This window comes from Sus scrofa, chromosome 6 (genome assembly GCF_000003025.6).
Source record: "Sus scrofa isolate TJ Tabasco breed Duroc chromosome 6, Sscrofa11.1, whole genome shotgun sequence".
Taxonomy (NCBI): domain Eukaryota; kingdom Metazoa; phylum Chordata; class Mammalia; order Artiodactyla; family Suidae; genus Sus; species Sus scrofa.
The window spans coordinates 13,778,122-13,792,595 of NC_010448.4; the positions used below are offsets into that span (position 1 = coordinate 13,778,122).

General features: G+C 46.9%; 1 protein-coding gene across 1 annotated transcript in view; it reads right to left on the reverse strand.

The window, feature by feature from the left end:
* The window catches only part of VAC14 (Vac14, PIKFYVE complex component), a 107,447-nt gene extending 94,322 nt beyond the window's left edge, over nucleotides 1-13,125 (reverse strand). The window contains exon 1 of the mRNA XM_021093808.1: nucleotides 12,697-13,125. Coding sequence (XP_020949467.1) covers nucleotides 12,697-12,800 — 104 coding nt within the window. The 5' untranslated portion in view covers nucleotides 12,801-13,125. The remainder of the gene's footprint in view (nucleotides 1-12,696) is intronic.

The following is a 14,474-nucleotide window of genomic DNA, read 5'->3' on the forward strand; positions in this document are numbered from 1 at the left end:
AACTCTGAAGACTACAGAGGCCTATAGACACCGAATGGCGAGAGAGCACGAGGAAAGGGGCACTGAGGCCAGGGGACAGCTGGCAGGTGTAACAGGGTCTCCAGACCAGGGAGGACATGGGCGGGGGGAATATTTGTGTTCAGCTCGCCCCGACCTTCCCGTTTGCTCTACACCAGCCGCGAGGCCTCCCCACCCTCAGTCCTCCCACAGCGCAACTCAGGGCCCCCCAGGCCGCCCCAAACACGCCTGGAACCCCAGTCTCTGCTGTCTGCACCCTTGCCCTTGGGGAAGAATATCGCCCATGGTCAGGAGAACAAGACCAACAATAACCAACAGTGGATCCCCCTGGAGGAGAGACCCTGAGAGCGGGTTCTCACCAAAAGCATCAGCCTGGAGAGCACTGGGCCTGGCCCTCTGGGTCACCCCCTGGGCCCCGCAGGAAGAGCTGGCCCACGCTCTGCCTGACACCCAGGCCGTCAAGCCAGGGCCAGCTGACCTCACCTCTCCAGTCTTCTCGCCCAGCTGCCCAGCTGCCCAACTGCCCAGCCCGCCTTGGGCTCCAGCCACACTCGCCTTCTCTCTGGGCCCTGGACACCTCCTGTCCTCTCCACTCTCCAGGAAAGCTCCCTTCCACGCCCTAGTCGGCCTTCAAAGTCCAGCTCGAGTCCAAGCTGCTGCTCTTCCTGCCCTCTCAGGACAGGTCGTTCCTCCTCTGAAGGCTGAAGGACTCGGCGACCGCGCAGTCCGTGCCCAGCAACTCTCCATGGAAGGTCAGGGTTTCCTTCCCCCGTGTTGCGTGTTTCTAGCTCCTCGATGCGGCCCTTGAGGACAGGCTGGTGCCACGATTCTCTGGGTGAGTAGCGCCATCCCTCTCCTTTTGTCAAGAGCTCCACACGGTAAGTGGGGAGCCAGGAAGCATCTGCCCGGGTCCTGCCCAGCCTGGCCGGCGGGGCTGAGGGACAAGGTGTCGGGAAACATGAGGAAGCCCCGTGCCGCCCTCCCTGTGTCCAGGGGGGTCTGCTGATCTACACTTAACCTGCTGGGTAAATGCGAATCATATTTGGACAGGCCTAAGCCCTAGCTTATGAGTCAAGTTCACAGGGGCCAAGGGCTCCAGGGATCGGAAGATACACCCTGAGAAAGACAAGGGCCCCAGAGCTGTGGCTGGTGGCTGGGGACAGACAGCGATGTCAGGACGGGACCTGACACGTGTCTGCCTAGGGGTGATGGATGCCCCAGCCCCTGGTGGGTGCCCCACACAGGCCCGGTCGCAGGACTTGGCCTCTCTCCTTCACAGGGGACGTGCAGAGAGAAAAGACAACGACAGAGGGGAGCAGAGGAAGGGAAGTTTGCAACCTGGGCGCCCCCAGCCCGAGGCCTAGTGTTTCTTCAAAAGAACACTGTCGGCTCTTTCATCTCTAGGTTGTGAGCCACAGGGAGGGGATCTGAAGCTGCACTCGTTTTGAAGGTAGTCTGTGGCCCAGAAATGTACGCTCCCAAGTCCCCAGGATCTTTGCTGGTGTCAAGGTCACAGGCATTCCTATTCTCTGTGCCAGAGAGGAGATCTGCTTCTGCCTCGCTCCTCTGCAAGCCCTGACTGAGGAAGTGTCCTCTAGAGAGGGCTCAGAGCCTCCGTGCTCACCTGGTCCGAGCTGCTGCAGGACGGCAGAAACACCCATTCCCCGGGAGGCACAGTCCCCAGTGCCGGCGGACTCCACGCTTCACAATGTGCCACTCAACTACCTTGTCCCTGGTCAGAGAAGGAGCCAGAGACAGGCCAGGACGCGTTTGGAATCCTCTTCCACCCAAGGAGAACCTGGGGCCACAACCAGCATCACAACCATAGCCCCGCACCGGATCCCTGGCCTCTGCGACGCAGCACGCCAATAGCCACCAGCTGCACGAAGACCAGCGACCTGGCCTCCTCCCAGGCACACATTCTGTTTCAGGTCCACTTATCCCTTAGAACAACCCCTTGTCTAGTTATTATTATCTTATCTTCCTGATTTGAAACAGAAGCTCAGCGAAACCAAGTTCCTTTCTTAAGGTCACAGCAGATATGAACATTCAAAAACCCAACAAGCTTGTGGCCTCTCAACTAGACACGTACCTCCCACCCATCTTCTTCAACCACACCGGCTGCAAAGCGCACACACCCAATTACAGAGGGTACTTCCCTCCGCAGAACTCAGGCCCCGCGTCTTCCCCACTGCCCAGTGTTCAGACATCGCTGGAACACTTCTGCACCAGACGTGGGGTGCACAGATGAGGCACGTACTGCAGATGCTGAAATGAAGGCCCAGGCCTGTTCTTCTCTTGTGAAGGCAGGAAGTAACCTCTCGCTGAGCATGTGCTACATGCCAGGTAATGTGCTGCGTGCTTTACACGCATCATCTCATTTAAACCTTAAAATAAGCCACGCAGCTAGTACTATGATAGCCATTTTATAGACAGTGGGCACTGAAGCTCAGAGGTGCTAAGAAACACACACAAGGTCACACAACTTACAGATCTTGGTTTTTTGAACTTAAAGGTCTGAAATTTTACCCACCTTGTTACATTATCACCTCTTCAAACATCACAGCTCCTACCTACCGGGTGCCAGGCACTTTACATGTAGTATTTCACTGAACCCAATGCCTTTTCATTTGGTGATGTCTAAATGGCCCAGCCAGGAGGTGGCAGAGGTTTCAGTCACTGCACACACATTCCGATGTCTTCAGAGGAGACAGCCCCGGAGGTAAGGTGAGGCTAATGATTTCAGAGCCTTTGCACCATTTACAGAGAATTAAATGAGATCATGCATGTAGCGAGTTCCGCATTGCATATGCTCATGTAACACTATTAGTGCAAAGTCACAGACAAACCGTGATCTTAACACACTGTACAAGATCAAGTTCATTCACTCCCTGTGGACCGAGGACCTGCTTTGCTCCTGGCTCTGAGGAGGACAGAAAGATAAATCCAGAGTTGTGTTTAATCCTGTGCTGTGACATTTTCAGCCTGGACACTGGGCTGCCTCTCTTTTCCTGGCAGGTGCAGAGACCCATCCCAGTTTTCAAGGTAACATGATGTCACCAGGGGACAGAGCCACGCAGCGGTTTCCCAAAGAGAATCTGGAGGGTAAACGTCTTCTCCATCTGCTTGCCTGAGTATTTAAGCGATTTGGTTCCCACCTGCTCAGTAGTCTCCAATAACTGAACATGAGAAGTGGGACATGTGCTCTGAGGAAGGGCCAAAGAACTTCTGGAAAGCTCTGAGAGTCAGTTAAGTAACAAAACGTACTGAACATCCCCTGGGTATAATCAGCAGAAAAAGCGTGAAGGAGAAACAAATCCCAGACAGCAGGAGGCATGTCTGGCTTTCAGGTGACAACAACTGAGACCCCATCATGAGCACTTTGCTCGTGCTCTCACCACCTACAGAGACTCTTATTTTTAAAAACTGATATATAATTCTCTTGCCATAAACTCACCTTTACAATTTTTTTTTTGGTGAAAGAAAGTGCAATGTTTATTGCAGGACAATAAGCAAGGAGTCCAGGACAACCAGTGCACATAACACCTGATCTTCCCAATGAGTTTCAGCATCTTTTTTCAATTTACTTTAATTTTTATTTTATTTTATAATGTTGTGTTAGTTTCAGGAGTACAGAAAAGTGATTTCAGTTTTATATATATATATATTCTTTTACAGATTCTTTTCCCATATAGGCTATTAGAGAATATTGAGTAGAGATCCCTGTGCTCTACAGTAGGTCCTTATTGAATATCTGTTTTACATACAGTTAATCCCAAACTCCTAATTTATTCCTCCTCCCCCTCTCTCCCTCCCCCTTTTTTTCTTTTGCTTTTTAGGGCTGCATCTGTGGCATATGGAAATTCCCAGGCTAGGGGTTCAAATCAGAGCTAGAACTGCCAGCTGACACCACAGCCATAGCAACTCGGGATCTGAGTCTTGTCTGCGACCTACCCTACAGCTCACGGCAACGCCAGATCCCCAAGCCACCAAGCAGGGCCAGGGATCGAACCATCATCCTCATGGCTACTAGTCGGATTCATTTCTGCTGCACCACAATGAGAACTCTCCATCTTTCTCCATTGATAAACCTAATTTGCTCTTCCAAGTCTGTGAGTTTGTTTTGTTTGTAAATGAGTTCATTTGTGTCATTTTTAAAGATTCCACATATAAGTGATAATCATATGATATTTGTGTTTCTCTGCATGGCTTACTTCACTTAGTATAATTACATCCACGCTGCTGCAAATGGCATTATTTCATTCTTTTTTATAGAGGAGTAGTATCTCATTGTATATATGCAGCACAGCTTCTTCTTCCATTCCTCTGTCATTGGCCATTTAGGTTGCTTCCAGGTCTTGACTACTGTAAACAGTGCGGTAATGAAGAGTGGAGTGCATAGATCTTTTCTTTTTTTCTTTCTTTTTTTTTTTTTTTGTCTTTTCTAGGGCTGCTCCTGTGGCATATGGAGGTTCCCAGGCTAGGGGTCTAATTGGAGCTGTAGCCACCGGCCTACACCAGAGCCACAGTAACTCGGGATCCGAGCCATGTCTGCAACCTACACCACAGCTCATGGCAACGCCGGATCCTTAACCCACAAGCAAGGCCAGGGATCGAACCCGAAACCTCATGGTTCCCAGTCAGATTCGTTAACCACTGCGCCACGACGGGAACTCCCTCTTTTCTTTTCTTTTCTTTTTTTGGCCTTTTTAGGGCCGCTCCTGCAGCATATGGAGGTTCCCAGGCTAAGGGGTGGAATTGGAGCTGTAGCCACCGGCCTACGCCAGAGCCACAGCAACGCGGGATCCGAGCCGCGTCTGCGACCTACACCACAGCTCACGGCGATGCCAGATCATTAACCCACTGAGCAAGGGCAGGAACTGAACCCGCAACCTCATGGTTCCTAGTCGGATTCATTAACCACTGCGCCACGACGGGAACTCCCCTCTTTTCTTTTTTTATTTTATTTTTGTCTTTTTGCCTTTTCTAGGGCCGCTCCCGTGGCATACGGAGGTTCCCAGGCTAGGGGTCTAATCGGAGCTGTAGCCACCGGCCTACGCCAGAGCCACAGCAACACGGGATCTGATCCGAGTCTGTGACCTACACCACAGCTCATGGCAACGCCGGATCCTTAACCTATTGAGCAAGGCCAGCGATTGAACCCGAAACCTCATGGTTCCTAGTCGGGTTCGTTAACCACTGTGCCACGACAGGAACTTCTCTATCTTTTCGAATTATGGTTTTCTCCAGATATATTCCCCGGAGTGGGATTGCTGGGTCATATGGTAATTCTATTTTTAGCTTTTTAAGAAACTTCCATACTGCTCTTCATAGTTGTTGTACCAATGTGCATTCCCACTAACAGTATAAGAGGGTTCCTTTTTCTACATACCCTCTCCAACATTAACTGTTTGTAGATTCGTTGAAAATGGCCATTCTGACTACTGTGAGGTGGTACTTCATTGAAGGTTTTTTTTTTTTTTTTTTACATGAATACATTCTTTTTTTCTTACATTATCATGCTTCATCATAAGTGACTAGATATACTTTCCAGGATCTCATTGCTTATCCATTCCAAAGGCAACAGTTTGCATCTATTAACCCCTAATTCCCGGTCTATCCCATTCCCTTCCCCCCTGGCAACCACAAGTCTGTTCTCCAAGTCCATAAATTTCTTTTCTGTGAAAAAGGTTCATATGTGCCATATTCATTGTAGTTTTGATTTGCATTTCTTTAATAATTAGCTATGTTGGCCAGCTATCTACCTTCTTCATTGGAGAAATGTCTATTTAGATCTTCTGATCAATTTTTGATTGGTTTTTTTTTTTTTTTTTTGGTATTGAGCTGTATGAATTGTCTGTCTATTATGGAGATTAATCCCCTGTGGGTAGCTTCATTTGCAAATATTTTCTTCCATTCTGTGGGTTGTCTTTTCACTTTATTTATGGTTTCCTTGGCTGTGCAAATTTCTAAGTTTAGTTAGGTCCCATTTGTTTATTTTTGTTCTTATTTTCATTACTCCACGAGCTTTGTGTTCTCAAGGCGCATGGTCTGGGCACCTCCATTCACTGGCTTTGGAAGTCAAAGCTCAGGAACACCAGAGATTTGGCACTGAGCCCACCCCTGGCCATGAAGGGATCATCTCTCCATCCTGCAGTGAGAGGGTCCTGCCACCACAGTGTGGGCCACGGCACCCCCGGCCGAGGAAGCACCCACTTCATGTATCAGAGAGGCTGCTGGCATTTCTCCTCCACACTAGACTCTCCTGGACAGCAGGGCCTGGAGTCTTACCAACCTTGTCTCCAGGACTGATCAGTGACTATATCCCCTGAAACCAAGAGCCTGCAAAACCTGAAGCAGAGAACGCTGTGTGGGCATGTTGGTACAAGGCTCTGGTAAAAGCTCTCCAGGATGTCTCGCAATAGACTCACATTTAACCATCAGATACTGGTCACTTCACACAGCCTGCTCTTGAGAGTCTGAAGTCCAGGGGGTGTTCACTTGAGCCAAGCATCTGTTTCTCTGGTTTTAGTGTTTGAGAAGCCTGTCATCAAGATAAAACACCCTCCTCTTATTAGAAATGTTAATTCCTCACTCCAGCACCCTATGGAGGACTGGCTGTCCTCTGAGCAAATAGAGTCTGGGCTACTGAGAGTGGCAGTTACAACTACCATGGAGACGTTCAAGTAAGAAATTTCTTTTGTTAAGTACATGTCCTCTTTTTGGCAGGGAAAACCATTCATTGTAGTGGAAGCCTTTTGAGATAGATGAACCTGGGTTTTTCATCCAGGTTCTAACTGCAAAACCTTGGGAAGATTACTTAAACTCAAAGAGCCTCTGTTTCCTCCTATGTGTAATGGGGTAACATGTCTTAGCTCACAGGGCAGCTGTGCAAAATAAATGGGATGAGCGGTGTACAATGACCAAATCCTCCTCCCCACAAGTCAGGCAGACTGTGCTTTACACGTGATCACTTTTATTTATTTAAAAAAAATTTTTTTTTAAATTTTTTTGTCTTTTTGCCATTTCTTGGGCTGCTCCTGCAGCATATGGAGGTTCCCAGGCTAGGGGTTGAATTGGAGCTGTAGCTGCCTGCCTATGCCAGACCACAGCAACGTGGGATCTGAGCTGCGTCTGTGACCTACACCACAGCTCACGGCAATGCCGGATCCTTAACCCATGAGGAAGGCCAGGGATTGAACCTGCAAGCTCATGGTTCCTAGTCGGATTTGTTAACCACTGAGCCTTGACGGGAACTCCCTACACTGACCATTTTTAAAAAAATGATCAAAGTTAAGGACTAAATTGTCCCCCCACCCCCAGCCTTCTAATTCATGCAGCCCTGGTGGCAGGATTTGCAGACAGGTCCTATAAAGAAGTAATTAAGGTTAAATACATCATAAAGGTATGGCCCTGCTGCAACAGGATCAGCATCCTTAAAAGCAGAGATACCAGGAAGCTCTCAGGAGATGCATAAGTAAGTTCCTATCTGTCCCTGAGCAGTTTGTGAAACATACACTCTGAGGAACTTAGCCAGCAGGGTGCTTCTCATTCCAAATCTGGCTGAAGAAGGCTGGAACCTGAGTGCAATGTCTTCTAGGCCAGTGCTTCTCCAGCTCTTATGTGCCCACAGATCACCAGGGATGGTGTTAAAATGCAGATTCTGATCCACAGGTTTGGGGTGAGGCTGGAAACTTTCTAACAAGCTCCCAGGAGATCCTGATGACTCTGGTCTATGGCTACACTTTTCTTTTTTTTTTTAAATTCAGTGAATTTAGTTTTATTTTTATTATTTTATTTTTTAAAATTACTCAATGGATTTTATTACATTTATAGTTGTACAACCATCATGTGGGCTACACTTTGAGTAGCAAAGTTCTTAGACTGTGATGATATTTCTCCACCAAAAATATACAGTCATGTATTCCTGTGGACTCGGACTGTCAAATGCTGCCAGGCACTGTGCTAAGTGCTGAGGACAAATAAGACAGGGTTGGAGTTCCTGTTGTGGCTCAGTGGGTTACAAACCTGACTAGTATCCATGAGGATGTGGGTTCAATCCCTGGCCTTGTTCAGTGGGTTAAGGATCCAGTGTTGCCGTGAACTGTGGTGTAGGTTGCAGATGCGGCTCGGATCTGGCATTGCTATGGCTGTGGATGCAGGGAAGGCCAGAGGCTATAGCTCCAATTAGACCCCTAGCCTGGGAACCTCCATATACTTCGGGTGAGGCCCCCACCCCCCAAAAAAGACAAATAAGACAGGGTCTCTGCTCTTAAGGAGTTCACAGTCCAGCTATGCCCTGGGGGGTTTCCCTGAATTTGACAAGCCAGGGGTGATGTGAGATACAAAACCAACCCCCTTAAAGACACAACCTTTCCAAAACAGCCTCAGAGTGGGAGCACTTATATGGGTTGTGCTGGAGGCAACAATAAAGCAGAGATGAACAGCTCTATTTAAGGACTCAACCGAGGACTCAAGCGATGAGAAAGCCAGACTTTCCTGAGAAGCAGAGCATGTGATGGACAAAACCAGGTGTCACTGTAGCTTCAGCCAATAAGACCACAGGCATGAAGCCTGGGTCTTCTACTCAGTATAGCAATACTCATCGTTACCACTGGCTGGCTTTGGTGAGAGCCAGAGTAAACACAAACAGCAGTGAGAACAGGGAACACTCAAAAAGTGGTGCTTGATGGGAGCAGTGAGGTAGTTTGGGGCACATAGAATGTTAGAGCAGAATGGGAGGGTCTGCTTAGCAAAATCCACACCCTTTAGGTGAGGAGGAAACGAAGACCCAAAGCAGTTTAGGCAGTGGTTCTCAACTGGGGTGATTCTTCACCCTCAGGGGACACCTGTGGCAATGTCTGCAGACAGTTTTGGTTGCACAACTGATGGAGTGCTACTGATATCTAGTGGCAGAGAACAGAGATGCTACTAAAAACCCTATAATATACAGGACAGCCCATCACAACCAAGAGTTATCTGCCCTAAAACGTCAGCAGTGAACAGTGCAGAGGTTAAGAAACTGAGTCAAGGAATTTGCCCCAGGTCAAAGAAAGTCATACCACAGACTAGATTAGGGAGGCTGTCCAACAGAGCATTCAGCAGTGATGGAATTATTCCAAAATCTGCACTGTCAGGAGTCCCTGTCCTGGCACAATGAGGTGAGGATCAGGTGTTGGCACAGCTGGGGCTTGGACCCCCATCCTGGGGTCCAGGAACTTCCATATGCTATCAGTGCAGCAAAAAATAAGTAAATAAGTAAATCTGCACTGTCCATTACGGTAACTAACAGCCACATGTGGCTATTGACATGTGAGAGATAGGCATAGGGTGACTGAGCAACTGGATTTAAAATTTTGGTTTTGTCTTTAATAAATTAAACATAAATAACCACACATGGGCAGTGGCTACCCTATTGGCACAGGGCAAACCACAACCCGTGTTTCCTGATGCCCAGACTGGCATTCTTTCAGTTTCACAACCTGTTTCTTTCTACTTTTCTGAAATTACTCACTCAACTGACTTTATCACAAAGATGTGGCTGGAAAACATACACATGTAAAATATCTGAAAAATCTGAACAAAATATTCTCAGTTAATACCTTATTTTGTAATTTTTTTTTTTTTTGGTCTTTTTGCCATTTCTTGGGCCACTCTTGCAGCATATGGAGGTTCCTAGGCTAGGGGTCGAATTGGAGCCATAGCCGCTGGCCTACACCAGAGCCACAGCAATTTGGGATCCAAGTCACGTCTGCAACCTATACCACAGCTCACGGCAATGCCGGATCCTTAACCCACTGAGCAGAGCCAGGGATCGAACCCACAACCTCATGATTCCTAGTCAGATTCCTTAACCACTGAGCCACAACGGGAACTCCCCTTATTTTGTAATTTAAAAAAATAAAGCAAGATGTCAGATCATGGTTACACATACAGTGGTCCTCCATTATTCTTGGTTTCAGTTACCAATTGTCAATTGCAATCAGAAAATATTAAAAGGAAAATTCCAGGGAATTCCTGTTATAGCTCAGCGAGTTAAGAACCCAACTAGTGTACATGAGGATTTGGGTTCAATCACTGGCCTTGATCGGGGGTTAAAAATCTGGCACTGCCACAAGCTGTGGCCTAGGTCGCAGATGTGGCTTGGATCCCACATTGCTGTGGCTGTGGCAGTTGTAGCTCCGACTGGACCCCCTAGCCCTGAACTTCCATATGCTGTGGGTGTGGCCTTAAAAATAAAAAAAAAAAGAATAAAGAAAATTCCATAAATAAACAAATAAGTTTTTTGTTTTTTTTTTGTTTTTGCCACACCCATGGCATGGGGAATTTCCCAGGCCAGAGAATGAACTTGTACCATATCAGTTCCTTAATCCAGACCCTTAACCCGCTGAGCCACCAGGGAAATCCATAAGTTTTAAACTGTACGCCATTCTGAGTGGTGAGATGAAATCCTGTGCTGTCCCACCAGGACATGAATCATCCCTTTCTTTAGCATATTTAGGCTTTACATGCTACCCACCCAGTAAGTGGCTGTCTGGATAATCAGACAGACTGTCCAGTATTGCAGTGCTTGTGTCTGAGGAACCCTTATTTTATTTTATTTTAAAAAACCCCATATAACCTTTATTTGACTATTTCTTTTCTTTTAATGATTTTTATTTTTTTCCATTACAGCTGGTTTAGAGCGTTCTGCCAATTTTCTACTACACAGCAAGGTGACCCAGGCACACATACATGTATATATTCTTTTTTCTCACATTATCACGCTCCATCATACGTGACTAGATATAATTCTCAGTGCTATATCTACCAGGATCTCATTGCTTATCCATTCCAAAGGCAATAGTTTGCATCTATTAACCCCAAATTCTCAGTCCATCCCCCTCCCTCCCCCTCCCCCTTGGCAACCACAAGTCTCTTCTCTAAGTCCATGAGTTTCTTTCCTGTGGAAAGGTTCATTTGTGTTATATATTAGATTCCAGATATAAGTGATATCATATGGTATTTGTCTTTCTCTTTGTGACTTACTTCACTTAGTATGAGAGTCTCTAGTTCCATTCATGTTGCTGCAAATAGCATTATTTTATACTTGGTTATGGCTGAGTAATATTCCATTGTGTATATATACACCATATCTTCTTAATCCATTCACCTGTTGATGGACATTTGGGTTGTTTCCATGTCTTGGCTATTGTGAATAGAGCTGCAATGAACATGGGGGTGCATGTGTCTTTTTCAAGGAAAGTTTGGTCCAGATATATGCCCAGGAGTGGGATTGCTGGGTCATATGGTAGTTCTGTATATAATTTTCTAAGGTACCTCCATACTGTTTTCCATAGTGGTTGCATCAATTTACATTCCCACCAACAGTGAAGGAGAGTTCTCTTTTCTCCACACCCTCTCCAGCATTTGTTGTTTGTGGACTTATTAATGATGGCCATTCTGACTGGTGTGAGGTGGTACCTCCTAGTAGTTTTGATTTGCACTTCTCTAATAATCAGTGATGTTGAGCATATTTTCATGTGCTTGTTGGCCATCTGTATATCTTCTTTGGAGAAATGTCTATTCAGGTCTTTTACCCATTTTTCAATTGGTGAGTAACCCTTATTTTAAAACCTAACAGTGGCCCTAAAGCGCAAGACTAATGATGCTGGCCATTAGAATATTCTCCTACTGTGCCTATTTTATAAATTAAACTTTATCATAGGTATGTATATATAAGAAAAAGTATTCATGAAACAGGCTCAAAAGATTCTAAAACCAAACTTAGGGTTACCAAAAGGGAAATGATGGAAGGAGGGATAAATTGGGAGACTGAGAGCGGCAAATACAAACCACCATATACAGAATCTATAAGTAACAAGGACCTGCTGTACAGCCCAGGAAAATCTACCCAATACTCTGTGATGGTCTATTTGGGAAAAAAAATCTGAAAAAGAATGTATATACATATACGTATAACTGATTCGCTTTGTTGTACACCTGAGGCTGACAACATTTTAAGACAACTATACTCGAATAAAAATTTTTAAACAAAACAAAAAACCCCAAATGTAACATATTAGGGTTCAGTACTACCCAAGGTTTCAGGCATCCACTGGAAGTCTTGGGGCATATCCCTCACAGATAAGAGGGTACATGGAATAAGACTGCAGAACAAGAAAGGTCAAATTATTCCTACTTCCACTTGCAGGGAAGAGTGATATGAGAGATAAAACAAACAGCCCTCTGAGCGCGTGCCTTCCACTTCCAAGAAGCTGGGAAAGAAATGAGGCAGGTCAACATCATTAGCAAATTCTCAGGCTTCCCACATTTCCTCCATCACAGTGGCCGTACCATGTGCCTGGCACTGTATTAAGCACCACACATACATCACGTTTTCATCTCACAGCCGTCCTAAGCAGCAAACATACTTCATTCTCCAGGCAGCCCTGTGAGGCATCAGGAGGTTAAAGAACTTGGCCCAAGTCACACACCATCAGTCAGAAGCAAAGCTGGGACTCCCAATCTCCCGCTCTTAAGCACGGCGCTGAGGGCCTGGATCGTGGGGTAGCAACACCGGCTGCAAAACCGTGAGGAGCTGTCCCGGGGAGAGGGACGCTAGCATAGACAGGGCGGGGTCCCGGCTCCGCTCTCCACGCCCCATCCCACCGCCTCCCAGGTGCCCGCGGCTCTTACTTCTCGATCTCCAGCGCTGCCACCTTCCGCTTTTCGTAGAGCTTGTCATTGAGGGCGCGAACGATGTTCGGTGTGAGCGGCGCGAAATCCTTCTCGGGGTTCATGGTAGTAGCTCGGGGCGCTCCCGGGTGCCCCGCGACTCTTCACCCCGCGGCAGCCCGGGCCGCGCCGGGGCCAGGGGAGTCTGCGGCTCCGCGCTGCCTCAGGCGCCGGCTCATGGACCAAGCCGCCCCGGACCTGTCTCGCTCCGCCGCCGCGCGCCGCCTCGGAACCCAAGCCTGGATCTCGTAGTCGCACACCTGCCCCCCGGCTGGCAGCAGCTCACAAGATCCTATCCCAGCCGGCACCTGCCGGGCTCATGGGGCTGAGGCCATGTTTCTCGGATCACATGATTCGCAGCGGCTTCCGCCTTCCGCCCGGAGGACCCGCCTCTAGCCAGTCACGCCCCTGTACAATAGCGGCAGGTGGGTTGGCCACGCCCCTGCAAGGCTCCACCTTCTCCCGCTTTCAAATTAGCATAGTTTGAGTAGGGTTTAAGGTCTGCTTAGTCGGGTGTGTAGTCTATGCCCTGGACTGTCTGTGCGTGTTAGAGTAGCATATGGTGGGCTTCTGTAGTTCGTGGGAATGAAGGGGCTCTCGGAACCTGACTTGCTTAGCGTAATTTTTCTGCTACTTAATGAATCCACTAGTTCCTTCATTACTTCGTCACCAATTTTTCATATGCCAACACTATTTCCCAAATTGGAGTAACATCATCTTGCTTTTTGCCATATCCTAGTCACTTGCACCATTATTTATAAAATATTTTCTCAAATAAACTCACTTAAAATTTTTTTAAATTCTTACTTTAGCCTTGCTTATGCCCTAAAATCATGGGTTTGGATAGTGATATATTTTTCTAAAACACATAAATGGACTGTAATTAAACAGAACTATCTGCCTACCTCCTAAAAATCTCAGATACCAACAGTGGCTGTCACCCCAGCATTTGGAACTCGGGGTGTGTTTACTATGCTCTGATATCCTGGAGCACTGGGTTACAGACACCAGAAGCCCCAAATGTACAGAGTGCAGGTCTCCAGATGGATCCACTATAAAGCAGCCCCTTCAGGTGCTTTGAAGTCACACAAAGTGGTGGAACAAATTGAAGCTTTGTGACAAAATTTTTAAAAGCCCTTTATGATATGGTGTGGATAAATATGCAGTAACAGGGATATGCATCAGAGTTCCTTATCAAAGTGTCCTCAGTGGACAGAGACTTAGGACAAGGCCATACCACAGTGCTACCCAATGAGGATTACATATTGTTAAAAAATAAGATTCACCTGAGTAAATTTGAGGATCTAATTGGTTTTATTCAACAACTCACAACTCTGGAAGCATAACATCTAGCTGATAGAAAGGCGCTTCAAGAAGTTTTACAAAATGGAAGGTTTTAAATGGGTAGAACAGGAAGGGAACCGGAAGGGAAGTGGGATTTTTCAGGCACGTCACCTTCCTTTGGGGAAGTGTGTGTGTGTGTGTGTGTGTGTGTGGAGAGAGAGGGGGGGCGGTCTATAATGTAGATTACCCAACCAGAGCTGATAAAGTAATTCCATATTAACTAATTAAATATCACATTCCTGGGAGAAGCTGAAACTGCAATTAGGTTAGATATTAAGTCTTGATTTGCTCATGTGGGTGACACACAAGTGACTCAGTTTGGGACCTGTTGTTTCTTTTTTTCTAACGATGTTAACATTATGTTGGTGATTCTGTAATGAGTGAAAAGCACTCAT